The sequence below is a fragment of the Varroa jacobsoni genome, unplaced genomic scaffold, assembly GCF_002532875.2.
Source record: "Varroa jacobsoni isolate VJ856 unplaced genomic scaffold, vjacob_1.0 scaffold_1461, whole genome shotgun sequence".
NCBI classification, from domain to species: domain Eukaryota; kingdom Metazoa; phylum Arthropoda; class Arachnida; order Mesostigmata; family Varroidae; genus Varroa; species Varroa jacobsoni.
This window is the reverse complement of record NW_019214363.1, coordinates 252303-275061: the sequence shown is the minus strand read 5'-3', so window position 1 is coordinate 275061 and position 22759 is coordinate 252303. Positions and strand designations below refer to the sequence as shown.

The window sequence follows — 22759 nt, the reverse complement described above, 5'->3', positions numbered from 1 at the left end:
ACGCGGCCTACTTTGCGGCGGGTGAACTCAGTCTAATGTCAAAAAGTACACATTACAAGTCATAAGTTCATAAGCAAAGACATATACAGAATATGACACACATTTATTTAATACATGATAATATATTAAAAAAATCCTATATATGGTCTTCAATTATGTAACTAAACGATAAATTAAACGTCGTTTCTTAGCGTGTATACACGCATCTGTTAGGAAGACTTCCAAATTCGATCTGAATTAATTCATTGTCAAGAAAACTGCTATTCTAGGTAAACATTTGAGCTGGTAGTTGGGTCATAGCTATAGATATACTTTATTATTATGCGAAATATCGATATCTTAATTGACGGGTGCATGAGCCTCCACACACACCAGGCACACACGCTGCCTGACTCAGTCGATTGGCATCTGACCTACTCGTTACTTATGAGTGCAGACAATAAACCTTCATCAGCAGCGGCTGGTCTAGAGACGTCAATATTCAAAAATCATGATTGTGTGATGATTTATTTTTCAGAACCTAGTTCATCACGCGACGAAAATATAGTCACCCGCTAATATTATCATTCCTCTCGGCGAGGACGGCATGGTCATCTCTTGTTTTCCCTTTTAGTTCATGCGGTCCACAATGCTTTTGCAGAGGCGCCGAATCGTACGGAACACAAACGGAGACCTGCGATGATGATGCCTATTATTCTGCCTCTGGTAATCTTTTTTGTTTTTTTCCGTGTTCCACGCATATAGATACACATCCTTGCTCTCAGGAGCAGCGCAAAGGAAAACAACGTCTGCATCAACGGGAAGGAGGTGGACGTTCACGCAGTCCTCCATGACCGTCCCAGATGAAACAAACGTTACCGAATCCGAAGGCAAAACCATGTCACTTCTTACTCTTGAGTTCATAGTGTCACCTCTCTGGGTTAAAACAGGTTCAGTGACTTTTTACGTTCAACGGCATCGTCTTTAAAGTCCAATATCAGGTACGTAGTTATTTTACAACACAGTATACCGAAACTGGTTATACAGGAAATTTAAAAGAGATTGTGTGGCCAAATATATTCGAATCATCCTAGCACGTTCTCCCTCCATTGATAGAAATGATATATTTACAATAATAAAATCATGGCTTTTATTCGCTCGAGCAGCGTGCCTTCGTCGCCACTCCCATCAGCACCAGTACCCCAGTGTCAAAAACGTTTTACGAGAGGCCTTTGAAGTAACGTGTTGACAATGTGCAAGATATTGTCAGCCTGGCCTTAACTCCTTGGCCGTCTCAAGATAACACTAAGAACAGAGAAGTAGAAAGTTCAGAGAGCAATACTTGCAGTTACCCTCTCATACACTTTTCAAATACAGTTTATATATATGATTTTCCACCTCTTTATAATGAACTATACAGCGACTGCTAGGTAAAAAAAGGAACCAAACAAGCGCCTGTAACAGTGGCGCTGTATGCAGGCTCTGACCCAGCTTGGTGGCCACGAAAGCCACGTTTCAACTAGTTCCTCATCTGCCTACAGCTTCTAGGAAGAAACTGAGCTTATTCATGGCGACAGCAGAGGCGAACCGCAACGAGGCATAAAATGTGCGACTGTCTTACCTACATTCATTAAAAGCACGTCAGTGGTGCTTAAAGAACATTAACTAAACTGTCCGAGGTTAGTTGTCAATACGAATGGGCATTTGCATAGATAGAAGATAAATACAAACTGATACGGTAGTCGTCGATCGTAGCTCGAGCGAAGCTCTCTTACATGAGTTGTCCAAAGGCACGAGTGTTGCCTTTAACTTTGAGTCCAACTGGAGAAAGAAACGGTTGACGTGTTCAGTGAATTAACTGCTAATGCGTTTGCAATACTATGTAGAAGGGGCGAAACGAACGCATTATTAAAGGGAAAAACAATTAAAGGTCATGGAAAATATATTTCTATTGGTGGTTGTTGATCCGACATTATCTATGGTCCGTTAATGACAAAAGAGCTGAATTGCCTGCAGTGTTTTCCTCAGCTTTGCCAATACTGGCATGAACTTATTTCCTAGATTCTAGGGTTCTTTCATCTGTACACTAGCGCTAATATGTTCGTCACTGAAAACGTCACATTGTCTTATTGCTTTGTCGTCGGATAACGAACGGTCATTTGCGGATAGGTACTCGAACTCTAGGAAATAGCGTCTGAAAGGCCATGCATAAGGTGCAAAGTACAGGGTAATTTCTCCAATGGATTACTCGTTAGGGCAGACGCTGCCATCCGACAGAGCCCTCTAGTATATTACGATCCGACTGTTTCGATCAAAGCAAATCTCCTTATTCGGGAGCGTACTAGCTTGTTATATATATATCTATCCACAACTCTAATTTTCCCCGAATGTAATTTGACCAATGCGTCTGAGACCCGCTCACCTCACGCTTGTAGCCTTGGGCACAGATTTCAAAACTTAATGAGATTTCGGTGGGAGTGTCTTCATAATTAAAATGTCTTCTTTTCACTTTGTTCTATTTGATTTGTTTTAATTGAAATGATTTGAAGGGCATAGGATGACAATACTAACCCGGCTCTTGTGGCTTCTAAAGTGAAACGAAAAATTTTCGCAAGCGGAATTTATCGTTGCAATATACATATCTGGCTGGTGTTTTAGACGAAGTTCATCCTTAGACAAAAATATTGACCCGCAATATTCGAGTCGTGCACCCTCTTCAGTTATGATGTACGATATAGATTATAAATGAAAGGGTAGCATCCTAAAAGCTACATGCTTAAGCAAAACGCATAGGGAATGCTCTGTGATAACGGAAGTATTCGGTTTAGAGCTCATTTGATGTCTACCTTAAACAACAGTGTTTTAATTGTTTCAGATGGACCGAAAAAAGTCAGACTCAAAGAAAAAAAGATTCTCTCTACTGGAAAGCTAGGAGCAGGCTTTGGTGCCCGGTGTCGATACGTACATTGTTGTCTGCTTAGCTAAACCTTTTTGACACGATATCATTATTTATTCCTTAATGGCGGTACTCAATAAAATAGCTAGTCGTTAAATGTGCGTCCAAATCATGTCATGATCTTGAGTCAACAACGGATCTTTTTGACAAACTGTGTTTCTAAGGGCCGACGGATAAAGTTGTTATCGTATCTTATTTATCGGAATCTCAGCTCTGTTGTCTCAGTCACTACAGCATTTCACTTTAGTGAAAAAAAAACTAAATAAAATTTACGTCTGTTTAAGCATGATCGGAAGCAGAATATCTATTGTCCGTGCCTTTTGTTACGCTCTCCTTCGAAAATCTGCATGTAAACAATTTATCTAAATTTGACAACGTTACATAACGCGATATGAAGTCGTCAGCAAGCCCGAGCGCATACTGGATTCATTCCAAGCAACACGTAGCTACGTACAGTCTTGACGTGCTTTCAAATGTTTCCAGTTCCTCTTAAATCAAAGACACTTCGTTAAAGAAAAACGATCGACATTGCTATAAAACGTTCTACAGCTTATATCTTGCTTAGTCGCGAGTATTCTACAGTCTATTGTTCTTCGTCACTGTTCGAGAACAAAAAAAATAAAAAAAAAAAACAAAGTGAAAGAAAATGTGACTTCTCATAAATCGGCGGAGCAATCCAAGCCATCATGCTTGACCCATAATCTATAGGGATCTTGAGATCATCACGGACGCCATCAATTTTCGCCCAGTTCGGCACCGGAACTCGTCATATTGTTGACACTCCCCACGATAAGATCATGGCAAGACTTGACAAGGTATCACAAACGGAAATTTGCCAATCTGTCACCAGTTATAATGGTCAGTATCAAAGCACCTGATTTATGGTGGTGATTATATCTGTCTGCGTGTCTGTGCGTGCGTGTGCACTGCTGAACGAAAGTCGTGCTGTGACGTAGAGAATAAGTTCACAATGATCAAACGTTTAGGCAGTCCTGAATGGTGAGGTGTCAAGGCGAGTTGCAAATGCCGACAACATTCAGTTAGAATCGTAAAAATGACGTAGGTGCTGAATAAGGCCTGTTCCCAAAAAGTTACATGTGTTGTGTATAGTGTGACTCAGTTTGATACAGGTAGCCGTACGTCCGTACAATATATGAGGTTGAGCGTGTTGATACTGTCAGTAACATTAATTGTGTATCTGTCTAGTGAACTACACAACAGTTATTGAAGTTGGAAGGGAGAGCAAGGCACATTTGTATATTCCTTGCTAACTTGTGTAGACGAATGATCAAATACTTTGCAACAAATAGTGATCAGTTAAATATAATTTGTTGCGTTTACGAGAACCAAAACACATCTCCAGATGTATAATTCACAAATCATTTTAGAAATTTGGTATATAAAGGCGTCTTTCAAATTTTCCTCTGCAACCTTCAGCAACTCTTTTGATAAAGCGTAGAAGCCAATGGGGAGAAAATTCTTACTGACAAGTTCTTTCCTTGGCTAGTGAATAACTATCATATATATATATATATATATATATATATATATATATATATATGATATATATATGATGATATATATATATATAAAACTATGTTACTATCTAAAGGCGTCTACTTCGAAAATTGGCTTCTAGTTTTCGGATTATAAACCATTATCTAACATGTTATTAGTTGTCTATTACCACACAAATGAAGTTTATTTCAGTATGGGACTCTTCGGTTGAGACAGTTTAATTACATAGTGACGGGGAGCCTATCCGGTTAATTTTTAGAAGAGAGTAATGTATCTCTTTGAGCTATATTTTGAATAAAAAAGGATTTTTCTCTAAGTCGCATCAGGATTGCCTTGGACTGGAGCTAATTTCTATCCATTGGCATATCGTGTCCACAAACGAGTTCCTCATAGCTTGCTATTTTATTTAGGCCGTTACTCATTTCTGGCTACGAAAAGTCCGCAATCCCACTGCGAGTGCCGGTTTAACCGTGCTTGCCTGCCGAGTTTTACGGTGCCGTTCTTTAATAACAACCACCAACAACAATAACGCGATGACATAATGGCCAAGGTAGCTAACGGGATATCGTACTGTTAGTAATCATCGTAGAAGTTTAATTTGATTGTCACGCCTCTATTGACGGAGGACGACGCTGATAACGATGGTGTTAATGGTGACGATGAGTAAGTCGCTTACGATCCAGAGGGAAACCGAGGGTCTGTTTGAGAGTATACATATACATGGATAGCGTGCAGCAAAATAAGAGCTGACGTTGACGTTAAATGAAAAAATGTTACCTTACGGAGATGCGTCACTTCCGGACAAAATCATAGCTAATTATCCTATTAAAAGGAAGATATTGCATTACACCTATACCTTTCATATGGCTGATAATATATAATAGTCGATGCTTAAGAGAAACGAATGCGGCAACTTCTACTGTGTGTTGAAGTGCAATGGAATACCTTACGAGGGAAGTAAATGAGCTATAAGAAATAGGCTAAGTTCGAACAATCACGCTTTTACGAGTATTTCTGAAACTATAGTTAAATATGGACGCCTTTTTTATTGGCAAAGCAGCAGGTGATATGTTGGCAAGACGTGTCCTGACGCCCGGCAAACTGATTAAGTTTACGTTGCAAGTCGTTTTTCTAGGGAAGTGAAACGGATTTACAAAGTGAAATGCTACTGGTAAAAGTTGCTTTTGCATGATAAAAGCCGGTGGGTAACTAAAAATAACCAACTACGTTATGTATGTTCACATGTAACAATAACTAAAGTACATATATTTTCTCTACGTTGAGCACAAGTTTCTATTTCAAGTACCATTCCTGTTCAGCTTCTGGGTACTTCTTCCCAAAATACTTATGACTGGGAAGCTTGTTGATGTTAATGATTTCTGTATACAGGCTGGCAGACCTATCCAAGGACTGATTTAAACAGATCTCATTTTTGCGATTTATTCTAACACTGGCAAACATACACACTTAAGCGTGTTTTGCAACAAGTAGTTCCCACAAGAAAAAAGACTGGCAATGACCAGCTCCATTAGAAGATTGTGGATGGCGAAGGTTTAAATCAATGTTGTGACAGTTTGAATCTTGAGCCTCCAGAAATAGATCACATCCAAGGCTAAATGAATACGCTTTTATAAGGTAAGACATTTGCTTCGTGGTATTTGTAGTATCGATTTTTTCGAATAAAAATATATCCTATAATAACAAGACACAACGTCATTAGACACCATACCTATACGGCGACAGGATGATTATTTCGTTTCATACAGTCTATATATATATATATGAATGTTTTTCCATATGTCTGCCATATATTTCGTTCCAAAAGTGCGTATAGTTACACACTAATTGATACCTCTAGCACAATATTAAAAAGTGATGATTACTGTTCCACCTCTGTTTAGCCGATCTCAGCTCCTTTGCAGACCTTCTCAAAGCGAGTGGCTACCGTGAACTTACATTTTGCTGGATTATTTGGTCCCGCTAGAGGTAATCAGACGCATTTCACGAGCATGAACTAAATTAAATTACGCAACAGGACGACGAGCGGCCAGATCATAACATCATCATATTACATTTTCATGAAAAGGCGCCGAACGTAGCGCTGGTGCTAATTTGCTAATGCCCCCTGCTGATGACATGAACTCCAGCTCGGTACACGGTGCCCCCAATACTAAATCCCCCTAATACTAAAAATCTGTTTAAAAGAAGAAATTAGCAGACAAACCTTTAAAATACTCTAAAACTTTTGCTACCATATCGACAAATTACATTTAGTATGACCCAGTGATACGGGCGACAAAAACTGCGTTAGGTTTATATTCTTCGGACAGAAGCCCGTGCACCTAGAACATTTCTTTATGGCAAGGCCATTTAATGCTTCCTTATCTGCACCATCACACAGGTCAAACATTTTTAATGTATATGCGAATTAAATAGAGGAAGGCGGGTTTACTTAATTAATCGAGCTAAGATTTGGTAATGGTTGCGGTTATAAAAGCAACTAATTAACTAAAACGCAACGTTGTGATGTTCGTACGGTTTTAGATGGATGATTCCGAAATGTTTTCCCTTTAACGTCATTGGTATCGGAGTATTACGTCTTCATCTTCTGTTGGGCCAATACAGGGTAAATAATATCTTAAGGATACCAACTGTCTCTTGTAAAACGGTTCCAGCCAGCGTGCCCTTGTAGCATTGTTATTTTTGGGCGCGGTCACAAAAGTAGGTAAACAGATTTCCTTATGATGCCCACAAAACGTAGAGTGAAAAAGGCGCATTAGACACATGATCACTAAATTTACAACTTTCGCGAAACCGTACATTCTCTGGGTGACTAAAACTCTACAAAACAAAAGTGAGCAACTTTTAATAATACACATTTATATAGCTAACCAAGTGAAGTCGAAATGGTCAGGTAAGAATATTAAACAGAAGTATACTATTTTTCAAGCTAAAACGTAGCACATTCAACCTCACCACTGTGGCCATCGTCGCCTCCACGATTATATCCAAAATAAAAGAACAGCATTCAAAATACGCGATCGGCTGGCATGAGTGATATTAGAGAGGCCTTAGTTACATAAGGATGTATATACACTGTTCTGCCTTATATTTCCGATGTACTACGTGTTGGCGAAGATCTAGTTATGGCAGCTATCGCAGTCTTCTCACTACTATTGATGCTATAAGTGAATCACGAAGCAGGATGTTGCCTTAATAAAACCAGGATACAGCTTCATCCTGCTTTCTAGATGCTGTTGTTTAGCATAAAATCTGAACGAACCTAGGCGACCGGAGCATAGAAACACTGTATAGTAATACAACCGTTTCTTTCTAATGGAGTTTCGTAACATTTATATGGATGATTCATTTACCAACTCGCGAAGGAAGCTCTGTATTTACAGTGGTGCATATGAAATCGGTGAAACTTGACACAGCAATCGTTGGCAGTCATACGACGCGCTCGATAGGCCAAGAAGTAAAAACCCCTTGTTGCAGGTACTGCGGTAGAAGTAGCAGCAGCAGCAGCAGCAATTTTTAGTTAGCTTCATCTTCCTTTGCCCCATAAACGCCAGTAGAAAAATCGTTGTCGACGGACTTACAGCTGAATCGGATCTCCTCAGTGGTGTGTTGTTGCGGTAAAAATGCGAAGGCCATTAAACATGAGTTGTTGCCCTGTTGACGGTCATGATTTGTCCGCCTTTAACAGATACACAGAAAGTCGTCGCATACGTAAAGTCAGAATGAAGCATCTGCGGTTCTGTACCAGTTCTGCCGTCGAATCGCAAATCGTTGGTTGATCGGTGGCTTTTTTCTAGTGGTGAGTTACTATTAGCGCTAAAAACACCTAGGCATTATCATACCCGTATCGTCATTCAGGATATGCTTGAGTCTGCAGTGCAATTGCAAGTGAATATCAATACGCCTCTAATTATTTTATCAATGTCATGATATGTTTTGAACTTGGGTTACTTGTTGTACAACGATGATTCAGAGGCGGCGGGGTTGTCGGAAGGAAGGGTTGGGTTGTGTAGACGCTTTTTGCGTCCGACTGTTCTACTACGTTCACGGTACACAACAGTGGCCATCGTTTATCTGCCTCCGCCCGTCGGTTTATGTTCCCAAAGCAAATTTGTTACCGACCCCGCTAGATTAGCGGACATGAACATGTTACGAGGGCGGATGAAACTGCGTTATTGTAGGAATTAGGTCTAGGTAGATACAATAATCAAGGAAACATAGTGCCGCATATCAGCATTTACGTTTCTGAGAAAAACGTGTTAACTGTTTTGAAAACGTAGACGAATGACAACTTTTTGACACCCGATGTAGTATGTACCAGATGAGAATAAGGGAAACGTAATTTTTCTTGTGCCTATAACACGTGCATACATGCTGACTATCTGCTATTTCCACAAATTGGCCGGACACCCTCCACCAGGCGTCCGTTCTAACAAAATCAAACCTCCGCTCTCAATCCAAACTTAGACAAAGCCTTTTTTTTTTTTTTTTTTTTGTCAATCATTAGATTGAATTGTTAATTTTCTTGAAATATAGACAAGAACGGCAGATAACTTCATTAACGCTTATGCAACAACGCAACGTTTGCATCTGCCAACGCTGCTTAGAACGAAGTTTTCAACAAAGTTACTTGCTCCGACAGGCATACAGCATCACAGAATCCTATTTACTGAACGTTCGCTTTCAAAACCTATTTTCTGAGATGCCGCCAACAGAGCAAGCAATCTTTTATTTTGTAGCAGTGAGACAATGTGAATCGTAGTCAGAGATTCCAGTATCCATGAATGACTTCTGTGATTACGCATACATAGTTGTTAATCAAAAATGAGAGACACCCCCGAACGTCATAACGCCATAAAGCATACACTATACAGCCCTATTAGAGCCACCCGCGAGTGATTCTATACGTCAACAGAATTTCATTAGGACAAAAGGGCGAAAATAAAACGCAACTCTGAGCTCATCTCATAATTCCAACGATATTCTGTATTTTCTTGTGAATGAGACTATTATTTACATCATCGACATTTCGCATTACAGATGCCGTAGAAAACACCTGGTCGGCGATTAGCACATAAGAAATCTAATATATCGACACTGAGGAGCGACCGACAGCCCGAAGACTCGGCTGGGTCATAATATTTGTGCCGCGCTTTACGAAGAAGCCACAGATGTGGTGTGGCTGGAATCTTATCGTGCCAATTTCGTTTGTACATAAATAAAACTCCAGATTTTAACGTTCTGTGATGATAGCAAAATTATACGACAGTTGCATCTGTTACGGTTTGGGTCCGACGCAAGTCCTAAGCAATAGCACCAGGTCATTGACACCATCAGAGATTTTGCAAGGCTCAAGGACGGTGGCATAGCCGCCTGTACGAGTGAGTGCCTAATGCTGAAATTGGTCTTCCCGCCAACCTTCACTTTTGCACCAGGCACATGGTACTAATTAGATTATGATCTATAAAATATGCTAAATATTAAAAACCAGGCCGCCGCATCGTGGCAGATAGCCAATAACACAGATAGTATATTTAAATAATATCATGCACCGTAACAAAGAACAGTATTTGATGTCGAGCTCGTTTAGATAGTTCTGTTAAATTCTTTGCCTCAGTGACTGTATTGTATCAATATACCTTTGCCTTTGACTATATGAAAATCGATATGTTTATCTTGTGAGATGCTTGACATCAATGGCTCGGAACGATTCATTTAAAAAAAAACTATACAAAGGAACTAAGTATCCTCTTAATCCTCCACAGCAATATACTTTATTATTACCTACACCGTAACTCTTTGATTCCACGGTACTATTACTGTTCTATTAGCGACAATTTTTATACAGCCCCCCCCAATATCCGTGCTTCTTGTCTGACCCGTATGCTTGTGTCGTTTTTACCTTTGTTTCTATATTTGACCTCGTATGAGCATCGTCTTGTATGAATGACAATTTCCTTTTCTATGAACATCTCTCAGAAAAAATAGCACAAAATCACTGTACCATACGGCTGCTTTCTTGTCTTGATATTCTATTTAGTACATACACACATACTTGCAGTGATGCATTTACATTGCTTTCTTTCCTTCGTCTTCTGTTTGACAGCCTATCTGCCGGCTCGTATTCTATTGAAGCTGCGGTGATGGTCGCAGCGACGATGATCGTGCCATGACTGAAGAAGGACTCGGTCCGTCTATTTTTCCAACTCACCTCTCTGCGGTTTAATCTAGGCTATGACTGTAGCTTTCGCTGCTACGGGGCGGTTTACTAGCCAAGCCGTCGGTCTGTCCCTGGTAACAAGCGCTCGGCCGACTTCGCATTAGGTAACGAACGACCCGTTGAACTTCGTTTGGAAGGAGCTATCGCAAGCAGTCGAGGGGAAGCACTTGGGTAAGAAGACACTGCAGCAACAGAAGTGCCAAAAGAATGGGCTTACACCAGCGTTACAGCACACAGAAGGGAAATCCTTCGGACAGCAACAAAGGAGATTTGACCTGAACGAACCGCCACGCATTACACCATGATGGGCGCATGTTAAGCGTTGCAAGTAACGTAGTAGCCGCCGCTATGAACTAGAAGGATGACAATAACGCTGATGATGTGCCCACTGATCAACAAACAATGGCAAAATCAACAGCAATACAGATGTCGACAAATACTACCATTCTTCTCTTATACTATGATTATACTACTCTTGACCATCCTGTCTGTGTCTCTGTGAAGGGTGAATCTCCTGAGATAGTCCATACTGTTATTGCTACCGTTGGCTGCTAACTAAACTGCTGACGTAGTCGCTGCCATACCGCTCGCCATCGCCTGGACACAGTCAACCAAAAATCGAAAGGACCTCGGTAAAATCTTTTTTTTTCGGCTTCGGCCTGTTCGCCTTCGATCGCAGTCAGCTAGAGGAAAGAGCTGCTTTGCGCGAACCTCAGTAGCGCCTCGAACGTTTAGTCTCTCTTCTGTTCTCATTGATGCGTCATACATATAACGAAATTGACTTAGATCGCTGAACAGTATTTTCCTTCACACGTGCTGGTCATTCTTGTTGTAGTGGTTGGCGCTGTTGTTGTTGTGGTTGTATGTATATATGTTGTTGTATTATAGATTGCATGAGCTGGGAGGTTCTCTATTCAACAACAAAGGCCGAAAACTGTCTGTGATCTCATATTTATGCTCAGTTCTAGTACCAGAGATAGCTGTAAGCGTTCTGCAAAGAGTCATTGAGATGTCTACTGTTAACATCGAAAGTTACTATTAGACGTTTGTACGGTCATCACACCGATGAGTGTATGCATATACTTCACTCGTTTGATCAGCCAAAAAACGCAATTTTATCTTCTACAACGTAAGATATCCTCTTAGTAATTGCTTATGTGCGTAGACAGTAGTATGTAACTAGTGCGTTCGGAGGCAGTTTCTCATAGAATAGTTGGCGCTTTCTCTTAAAACTGATACCAACATCATAAAATAGGCATCTTGCACGGTAAATTTCCCAATAACTCCTTTGGATCAAAAACAAATTGTTGCTTTCCTCTAGTTCATCTGACAGATAAACAAAATGCGCAAAATAATTATATACAGTCTTGTTGATAGTGAAGGTACTTGCGAATCGAAGACAACAGGGTAGGATTTAGCTATTCGGAAAATATATTTGCCACAAAACGTCTCATTTAAGTGCTATGGTTGATTACCGTGGGACTTTTCGGCACGAAGTTAGCGTTGAATTGTTTCTATTAACTTTAGCATTCGAGCTGCTTTTCGGCAATCTCTCCTTGAGGTTTGCTACGAAGGTATAGTTATACGTATTTTCTTTTTATATATAGCAAGGTGTTTTGTTAGATATCGAGTCCTTTCTTTGTACTCTTTCAAATGCGATATGTTTTATATGTTTATGTATAACCTTATATAAATTATTTTAATAGGGATAAACATTGTATTAACAAAAACGTAACTTGCAAAAAGAAGCGAATTGGTTTTAATTTGCTTCTCAGTTATCGATCCACCTTTATCACATATGGGTTCTTGAGAAATCCAGACACCATTACACGTACTGCAAGATTTTCTAATCCTCATGACTTCAGGTAATTATAAATCTTGAATTCAAATCAGTGACTACGCTATCGTACGAATATAAGCCTTCAATTTCCCACTCACACTACAAAACTTGTTTTCGCCTTCTGTTTTTTTTTCTTTTGTTTTTCTTCACCCTTTTCTCCACTAGAGCTTTTTTAGAGTCGTACTCTCTTCGGTCTGTCGTCAATATCACGATAGGCTTCGTAGAAGTGCTAGCCTTCACTAGCTAAAACTCCGAATGTTGCTGCCGGTTCCGCCAGCTAGAACACCCAAAACATAGCCCCACCCTGGCGAGCGAACCGCCCGCTCCATTACTCTCACCTCTTCAGCAAAGATCATCGCGGTCATCCATATCGTGTGGGCTGTACTCTCTCAGTTTTGGCGACCCTTTCCCCAGCTGACGAGCCGCGCACAGCAGTTCGCTCCTGGGGAGCGCCCGTTGTGACTCGCTCCCGGCCCAATGATCGGCCCTTCCCTATGTAGTAGCTTCTCTATGCTATTGCCGTGAGTGAGGTTCGTGTGCAGTAGCAAAGAAAAGTGCTGATCCGTGGTGCTTCGCCAAGTGCTGTGCGTTTTGGTGTGACCTTTCAAAACCGATCCCTCTACGCCTCAGGAACCATTTGTAAGAAAAATCTAGATCGAAAACAAATTCGGAGAAGTGCGTGGTGTTAAAGGAATTGAGTTAATGTTTAATAACAGCAACAGACAACGGATTAACAACATGTATTGCTGCGTTTAATATGCCTTTGGAAATATGCTGTTTAGGTCGTTTTGCGGTAATGCCGAGTAGCTAGCTAGAGGAATCAGTAGCAAAATTTAACGACCATGCCAGTCTAGAAAGAAGTAACTCCAGAGGTGATCTGACTGAGTGATTAGGCTTCGGATTGGAAAAAGGGCTTCAGAATATAATATAAGGACAAAGAACACGCAAAATTCGAAATTGTCTTCTATTGGAAAGTGCCGCTGCAAGAGTGATTGTTTTAGAAAAGATAATGAAGTTCGGTCACTTCCCTCAGTGAGGCGGGTCACTCATTTTCAAATAGCTGTTGCCAAGCAGGAGATCGAAGTTAAAAAGATGTTACAAGCTAAATCATCAATCATGTCAAGGGCGTAAGATCATGTGCAGCAGGAGCAAATATAACTGGGCGTAACAACTTCGACCGTCAGGAAGGACACGAATCGATATAATTCAGCACTTCGTAGTTCCTTCGAACATTCTGTGTAAACCAGACCCCATTGGTTCTCACAGCGCGCCACAACTTGTTGCCCCTGGGGGTGCCCTTTCCCAGTTCACATAGAGTCCAAGCGGCGCTTATTGCCGTAAATGATATTATCAATAGCGGCGCTAGTATCATTTGAAACACAGCCCGGGAATTGTCCGCGAAAGGGTAATCGCTTAAAATAGCTTCCTAAAAGGAAAAAAAAACACCGGATAGTAATCTCTATCGAGCCATAGAAAACAGTCGAGCCATTAATAGATCGATTCGTTTTCCTTTTGGTGACAGCGACCACATCGTCAGTACCATCGAGTTAGCGGAAACGCAAGAAGAACATATATGTATTTAATAATATTGAGTCGGCTACATTGCAGTAGAGAAAAAATCGTGGGTGATCTTTGTCGTAATGTAGAAGTGAAGAATAAAAAATTGGTTGCCTCAATTTTTTTTGTTGGATTTAATCCATTGAAATACACCGCTTGTCAAAAAAACAAGTTATACATTGCAATATATTGCCGATTGAGAGTGTCTAAAGTTAACGAGCTACCTGAAATACACGAATAGTTACTGAACAGTTCTCCACGATTCGCCACTAGTTCTCTCTGTATTTTGGCATTACCCATCGACCTTCAGAACTAAAAGAGCACCGAAACAGGACGTTACGCAATCTCTAAGGATACTGAACGGTGCAGTACAACACATTTCAGCCAAAAATAAAAAAAAGAACTATATCATCAGTCATTAGCAACCCAACATAATGGCCACTAGCAGCCAGGAACTCGTAAACACCCGGAAACCGGAATCCGACGCGGGAATTGACGTTGAGGACGACGAGGACGATGTAAGTGGCTTAAATACGAAAACTTTTCGCCTGCAACAAAATTGTACTTCCTTATGTTTACGTGGTATATTCTATAATAGGAACGCATTTTTTTCACACAAGTTGTTTTGTACCAAGCATTGATCAGTGGCGTATAAGGTTTTTCAATACTCTACCGCAGAGTGCATAGATACTTGCTCGGTGCTGCGTAATTTCTAACTCGAATAATGGTTTCAATTCGATTGCGCCGTTTCTGGTGAAAAGGAAGTTCTGTGGCATCCTGTACGTGTTATGCTCCTCGTTAGCGGAAACGTTCGTTAGCTGCATTTGAAAAAAATACGTGTATATGGGGCAAATGCGGAGAGACAACGTCATTCGTGCAAAATGACTTCCCTTTTTTGGCTTTTGCTGGACCAAGTGACCTCACGAGTTTGTTTTGCGACGCGATTTAGTCACCCTTACGGTGAATAGATCTTGATAGGTAGGTATGCTTTTAGAATTTGTTATTTCTTAGTTTTACCATATAGTTCCTGACCAAACTAGTATATGATCTCGGCCCAGCAAAAATTACACTGTTGAATGCAGCCTCTCGGTTACACCCGAACGAACACTCCTTGCAAAGACCTCAAGATAACCCTTTTTCACAATCTCTGCGACATGAAAGATAAAGAAATAATTCTTTGTTCTGCGTCAGCTTTTTTCGGCGCCGGCGCCGGCACCTGCCAACCATCCCTGTGACCACAAACCGGGCCGTTGGCTGAGATAAAGTTCATCCTTAACGTTCGACTAGCCGTGGCGTCGTCTATACTGCATCGGCTGCTGCTCTCGCTATTACCTTCTTTGTTACTCGTATCATGCGCGGCTACAGCAGCTGCCGCAGTTGCTAACCGACCAACCCGTTCGTGCTTGCCATTCAGTTAACTCAAGAGCACTCCGTAGGCCAAATGAAAAGCTCGAGCGCGTTGCTACTAGAGTCGACGTAACACTGGTAGACAGTACTGCAGTATTTCCTCTTCGTTCGGGTGGTAATTCTGTAGTGCCAGTTAAGCACTACTCTTAGTAGCGTCTGCTGCTGCTGTTTTTATTGACTACGAAAGTTTGTCGGTAATGGTGAACCACAACTGTGTTTGGTGGCTCCAGGTCGGAGTCGATTATCGGAGCCCTGCGGGTGGCGCTGCGCCCAGGCCTCCTCCCTTCGCAAACAGGTTTCGCTTGGCCGGTAACCGGTGCTATATGGTATAGACCTATAATTTTAGAATTCTGGTGGTCCTATTTCAGCAGCTGCTCCTTCCGCTACCCTCACTTTAGACGGAATACCCTGTGGCATCACTACGAATACCCAGTGATGTGACTTTCCGTATTCTTCTTAACGCTACTATTCCCGTCGGTTCTGCTATTATTTGACCGCAATAATAATTCTGTTGCTGCGAAAAGCTGGCTTGATAATGTTGTTGTTTCTGCTTTTAGGATTCCTCTATGTGACACAGCGGCTGATGATGATGTTTCACACTGGCGCGTTGCAGCGCCGCTGTGACCTGCTAGATCACCATGGAAGGTTTATGGGGAAAACGATCGCATATCTAATACGTATCTATGTATCTCTAGTGTATGCGAAGTAGTGCAACATCTCAGAACGATCAGACAGTAACGTCTGAGAGTATTCCAAATCTAACTCTTGTGGACGCGTATTGTTCATTCTCGCGCAACTGGCATTCTTGTTAATCTTCAGCCTGACGGTTAATATATTCATTGCGGCGCAAGTCCGTAACGGTTGTCAATTTTGGCCGTAAGCAATGACGGAACTATTGGAGGCAGCTTCCAGCTTACGCCGTTGAATGTAACTAAGTCAGGGCCGCCGGGATCTTAGGTAACGATGACTTGGTAGACCTCGTTGATATAGTACAGAGTCGAGAGAACTGTTTGCTTATTTGAAACAACCCATATCGTCTCGCTAGAACAAAAGCGGCAAGAGAAGCTCTACCATGATCCAGTTGCTAGTTGCGCTTCACGCATGCGTTTGTCCATCGAATTAATAAGTAGATAGCATTTGATCCCACTAGATTCAGCACAGATCGGAAAAATTCGTAATACTGATAGATATCACTGTCAAATCGTCGCAAGATAGATCGAGAAAATACATTAACTTGAGCTTTTTTGTAATAGTTGGAAAATGTTTAACTTATATTATAGCCTAGTCGTTGTTTTGGACCACTGGCTCGGCCGCTGGTAGCCAACAAAAACAGCGTAAGATCATCTTAATTTGTTTTTTTACAAGCATAACGTTAAAATCACAAATTCGAATGTCATATATGTCCGACTTCGAGTAACTTTTCCTTATTAATCACGTAAAACTTTTAACATAAAATTATTCATCACATCTGTATACCTTTAGGGTGTCGTATGTTAGCCATCCATCTGTAGGTAAGCAGAAAGCCTCAAATGTCCAAAGAGTGCCTCCTGATCTCAGCTCGTGCCTTAATCTATTTGCCTTTCATCATCCATCAGTTCCGTCCGCTTCGTTTTTTCTGGAAATCCAATTAATTCTGTGCTTCGCTTTTGCTGAACTGTGTCCGCGCCCACACGCTCACGCACACACGCCAACATGGTTACACCGTCCGCTATTTTTGGATATTTGAAATTCGAATTTTCTTTAGTTTTATTTACCCTTTTAATCACCCCTTCTTTAGAATCTCAGCCACGAATGTAAATTCGTTTTTTCTAGCAGACAGCAGCAGCATCAAAAAAACGGTGCTATTAGCGTCCGACTCCGCCAGCGCGTCGCGCATGACGCGTCCGGTCGCCTGTTGTTCAGAATACGGGCATCGATGGCGGCGGCAGCATCAACAACCCCACGATCACAAACAAATTATTATATGCGGTGAGCAAATGGCGGCGATGATGGCGACTACTGAATCACTCGTCGTTCGCCTAGTTGCTGCATTAACTATTGGATTAGTATCCTGGCAGACAGCCGAGTAGTAGACGGGGGGAACCATGGCAGTAGACTATAAAACAGAGAGCACCGGTTCTCTATCGCGCATCCGCTGCCAATGACTGTCGATTGCCTGACGAGTAAGCGACCTCGTCGACAGGCGGCTGCCATATGCACAACATCTCTAGCGCTGCTGCGATTGCTAATGTTGTTGTTGTTGTGGCAATTGAATGAGCCTGGTATTGAGCATAAAAATCTGCAGCAGTCTGACCACGACCTACTGCCTGTATCAGGAACGGTTGACTGCGACCATCATTCAGAGAAAATTCACTACACCTCAGAGTCATGATTACTAATACTGTAGAGGAGATGAATCGAAACGTAGCAAATAAATGAAACTGGGCTTGGATGAGAGAATTAAGAATAGGACAGGGCGAGAGAAAAATCATGTTGGAAACCTTATTTGCCACCGAGTCGCTGAACAGTAGATAACACTATCGTTCGTGTCACCACGACCGAGCTGGTAATTCTGGCCATATAAACAAGCAACAAGTCAAAGGGCATATATAGGCTATTTGTTCGGTTCAATTCCGCTCACAGATGTAATCTGTTTAGCCATCTATTCATTACGAGCAACGACTGGCAACGGCATAAGAGGTTTCCCACCAGTCTTGGGTTCCAGCTCCAGAATTCGGACCTGCGGGACACAAAGGTCTCAGTTAGGCTCACGGCAGCAGTTCACCAGATGGGATCCGTTTGAAGATACGGTACGCCAAGATACAACTGTATTAAGCGTGTTGTTTTGTTATACATGTTGCCGTCGTAAACAAAGTTAGTCGACTTCGCTTTTCATGACGTGTGGGCGATGGGGTCCGTACCAAACAACATCGTTCTGAGACTCTTCCTCTCGTTGTTGCCGTGAAAAAATGAGATTTCTAACAGAAGGCCAGAACAATCGTCGGTGTCGTCTGACATCGAAATGCTGTGGCACGTTTTAGTCTACAATAGAATAGCTACGTATCGCGTTTGTTGTTGAGCAGTGCCAGCCAAAGCCCCCGAAACGACGAGTGCGTCAACTCCCTAGCCGTCGGGTCCACGCGGCGAGTAAAGCGGGCGTCGACGAGGTGACAGGAATGTATTGTATTTCTGGGGAACTCTTGAGTCTTCACTGCATCAAATAATACTGCATCAATAGCGCACGATGGCACTCAATGCGTTTTTCTGACTGCATCCGGCTTTCACCGTTTGTGAATTTAATACAGCGGACGACGCACATGCCTAGCTTTCAAACCATTGTTTTTGGCGTGGTGAAGAGAAAAGACGAACTAAAGTAGCAAAAACGACATAGATCAACGCGTTCATGCAGACTTTAAGTCAATGGTCCCTGTTTTCAGCCAGAATGGTTTGGGTCTTTAGACTTAAGACTTATTTCCGTTTATGCGGTAAGTACATGGGATTCACTTTTATTTTGCTAGTGACTAATCTAAAGGCATACCTATTTCAATTTAAACAAAAAATAATCATGAAAATAGCACTCTCAATTGTACTCTCTGGCCAGTCAATAATCCTGACTACCATCATGGTGAACCACGCATCTTTAATTAGTTCAACATCATGGCTGTATTCTATTCTCGCTATGCGCCAGCATCAGCCGATCATCTCGTTAGTCCAGTAATTTTCCACTGAGAACGGCGACCATGTCACCCTACCTACCTGCTACATGCGGTGCGCAGATGCCTCAATTCATTTCGGAGCACGATCCACTCGTACGTGCGTACTGCACGTCGATCAGGGATCGCACAGAAACTCGATTACGCGTACAAATGAAACAAGTCTGAAGACAATATTCAATCAAAGAATCGCAAGACAATCAAAATCGGCGGAATTGACCGCAGATTACATAACTATTGCATGATGTAAAGGTATGACGCTTGTACTATACATTATTAGCGTTGTGATGTTGCAAATAGCAGCGTCATAAAAAAAATAATAGCATATAACGAAAGATTGAATAGTCGTTCCTTTTTTCTTTTTCTGCGCAATAAAAAAAGATCGAGATGCATTCGTGATCCGTGCGTGGGTGTAGTTGACCTAAACAGAGTGGCTTAAGGCAGATGGTGAAGATTTGCCTGCAAACTGTAGCCATCGGTTTCTAATGTTTTTGATTTCTCCATATCGAGGAGAATGAAGTGAGGCTGGGTGGTGAGCATTGCCCTGCTAATTAAAAAAAAATTAAAAATAGAAGGTCGTCACAAAAAGACAGCAGTTTACTTGGGCGTGTGTCTGCGTTTAGCTCTAATTATGAAGGAACCAAACGTGGACTTCGTCAAAGCGATGTAGCAGTTTCCCTTCCGACAAAGACGATGAGCTCGAAGACAGTGACATTTGTGAAGATCGATTGTAGCATAAGCAGCGGCGTAGCATCATCACTTATATACGAGCGGAAGTGGGGAACTGTGGCAGTTGTTTGTACTTCATTCGATCGCTGCTCTGTTCCGATCCAACTTTGTTGGCAGTACGTAGTACTGCTGTGGTTGTGGTTATTGTTACCGCCGCCGTGTGTTGTTAATGGTCTGCGGTGGATTTATGAGAGTGTGTGGTACTGTCGATATGTACTCGTGTGTGCGTGTGCTACGAAGTGCTTTGCGTTTTTTTTTAGCGAGACATTCTTATCTATGACACTCTATTTCGGCCGTTTCAATACTACAAGCATCAATAACGCTCCAACGCTGCAAAAACAATAACCACGATCATAGTTAAGGAAAAGAAGAGACTACAGAAAAGCTACGGAGAACATTTCCGACAGTTAACGGGATTTACGGCGGCGGGACATTTTGCTTATGCGATTTGTCTGGCTAGCCACAGATATTCTGTTGTAGATTGTACCAAGCCATCAGCGTACGCCTCATGTTTGTAACATAACAGTCCCGGCCGGCAACAGTCGTTTCTCACATCGCGCAGCAGCTATAGCTATTAGGTCTGTCTGTCTGTATCTTTTCCTCTTTATTACGACCAACAGCTTCTGTGTTTGCTTTGGGAAAGTTCATGCTAACTGACGAATGTTGTATATACATGATAACTCTCATTGTCTATAAGGTTTTCCATTGTTGGTGTATGTAACAGAATAGTTACTTGACGAGTGTATGACGTACTTGATCTTCCTCGAAAGGTCTCATTTTCATTGTCATCGGTCGCAGCCACTTCAAGGCCAGGTTAAACTTTTTTTGAGTTTTTATTTTTCTGCGGTTGGCACGGAAACAACGGAGTAAAAATATCAATTTTCTCAAACAGATCGTACCCGATAGTAGTCTCATATAGCGTTGCTTAAATTTATCTTTTTTCATATGGTTTCGAATAACCCTAGTAGACGTGCAACGTCATTTCAGACAACGTTACCGTCAGCCGTCATCATTTGTCAGGAACTCTGCCGCTATCCCGCAGTCAGCCGAGAGCAATACCATCCATCCATCCAATGATTTCCTACCATATCACGTGAATTGAAAGTGATCTGGTTTAAGTAACCTTTCCATGAAATCGCATACTTTCTGTGTATGCTTCGAATATGAGTGTAGCATACGAACCCCACACAAGCGGCACGACTTACTGAAGCGGGGACGACGGCGACGATCGATGCTGCGTTTGCTCTTTCTTCTGAATTCTTGTTTATACTTTGCGTCTGATCTTTTGTATCTTCTGCTGACTTATGACGCCGTTCATATTCGGCTCGGACCGGTTCATTCGTTCGATTGGCCCCGTGGCTGTTCGGTTTTTCAGGGAGAAACTTCACAAGCGATTCGCTTCTAACGCAGCTGCTGCTGCCGTTGTTGTTGTTGCGCGAAAACGGGCCCGAACAGCAGAGGTGGATGTACGCATTGCAGGCGTCTGGTGGTTCGTAGCCGACCCGACCTGCAGGCTACTGGCCCGCTCGGTTGGGCGACACGCAGTCTCCTGATGTTTACGTCTGACGTTACCGGGAAGTGGTAGCCATTGATGCAATGATAGTGTCGCTCGCATTATAGTATAGCAATTGTTAGATTCGAGAGCTTTGTGTCGCTGTACAGCAGTATGTAGCTTGGTGTCCATTCGACTAGTGCCACTCCCAAGGTCGGCTTCCAACTGATGCGGCTGCCGTTGCCGGCCAGTTCTGTAGCCCTTTAGGTCTTCAGGTGATGATCAGTAGTTTCACATATATATATATATATAATGTGCAGATAACTTCCAGCTGAGTAATAATAGTCATCACCGTTTTCACCAATATGGCTGCTGCCTGCGAAAAGCACCGACAGTTGCCGTTGTTCGTTCCGAGAAAAATACTCCGAAATATAGCAATAGTTGAGAGTGTAATTATGGTGCCATTTGTTTGCGTAGTGATTGTACGAAATATGTTACGTTTCTTGCCGATACTTACAATGGTGATCATACATCGAGCAAAAGCACCGCACTTGTTGTCCGAGGCAAATAATTCAAAGTGAAAAATGTGTTTTTTGCCTAGCTCTAATAGTATAGAACATATATATATATATATATATATATATATATATTGAGCCCGTAATATGTAATCAAAGAAAAACTACAGTTCAATAAAGAGGGACGACTATCACGTTGCCCGATTTTGAACTTTATTATTATATATAGTTGTTGTATAGGCTCAGTGGGCAATCCGTTGTTTTGTTGAATGGAATCTCTCATTATTACAGCCATTTAACGTACGACATAGTAGGCGTTTATTAGAGTTTCCGATAACATGGTATTGTCTGTTCAGCTGAGAGTTCCTTCTATGTCGGCTACATTTCACTACGTTGACGAGCACCAAAAACAGTTACTGGTTTCGCCACATAGTAAAAATCATATCTTTCAGAATCTTCCACTACAATGATCATAGAAAATTGGAGAATCAATCATCTGCGCTTCCGGACTTTAACAAGCTAGCGTGCCCACCTAACATGGCCAATTGCCAAAGCAAAGTTACTTTTACTAATGTGATTGGAACATGCATAGAATATATTATAAATTTATCTGTAATATCGTCCTGCTGCTGCACTTATCACTAATTGACGATGGAACGCCAATCACAAACGTATCTTTTGACGTTGTCCTCCTTTTTGCCCCGCCGGTTTCATACGGACGTCGCGTCGTTTCGTTGTACGGCTTCTGATTGACTGCAGTCACGCATGCTAGCTAACAGTCCGATAGAACAGCCACATTCGTGCTATGCTGTATGTCCATCACAAATAGGTCA

At 41.8% G+C, this 22759-nt stretch overlaps 1 protein-coding gene and 1 long non-coding RNA gene across 2 annotated transcripts in view; one reads left to right on the top strand and one right to left on the bottom strand.

Annotated features, from left to right (window-relative positions):
• Positions 1 to 12430: 12430 nt before the first annotated feature.
• Positions 12431 to 19734, bottom strand: LOC147752145 (uncharacterized). Its single transcript, XR_015314910.1, has 2 exons — positions 16975 to 19734; positions 12431 to 13184 (listed from the first exon to the last, which is right to left on the bottom strand). It is a non-coding gene; the product is annotated as an uncharacterized LOC147752145 (long non-coding RNA).
• Positions 13182 to 22759, top strand: part of pico (ras-associated and pleckstrin homology domains-containing protein pico) — a 178274-nt gene continuing 168696 nt past the window's right edge. The window contains exon 1 of the mRNA XM_022850432.2: positions 13182 to 14609. Coding sequence (XP_022706167.1) covers positions 14526 to 14609 — 84 coding nt within the window. The 5' untranslated portion in view covers positions 13182 to 14525. The remainder of the gene's footprint in view (positions 14610 to 22759) is intronic.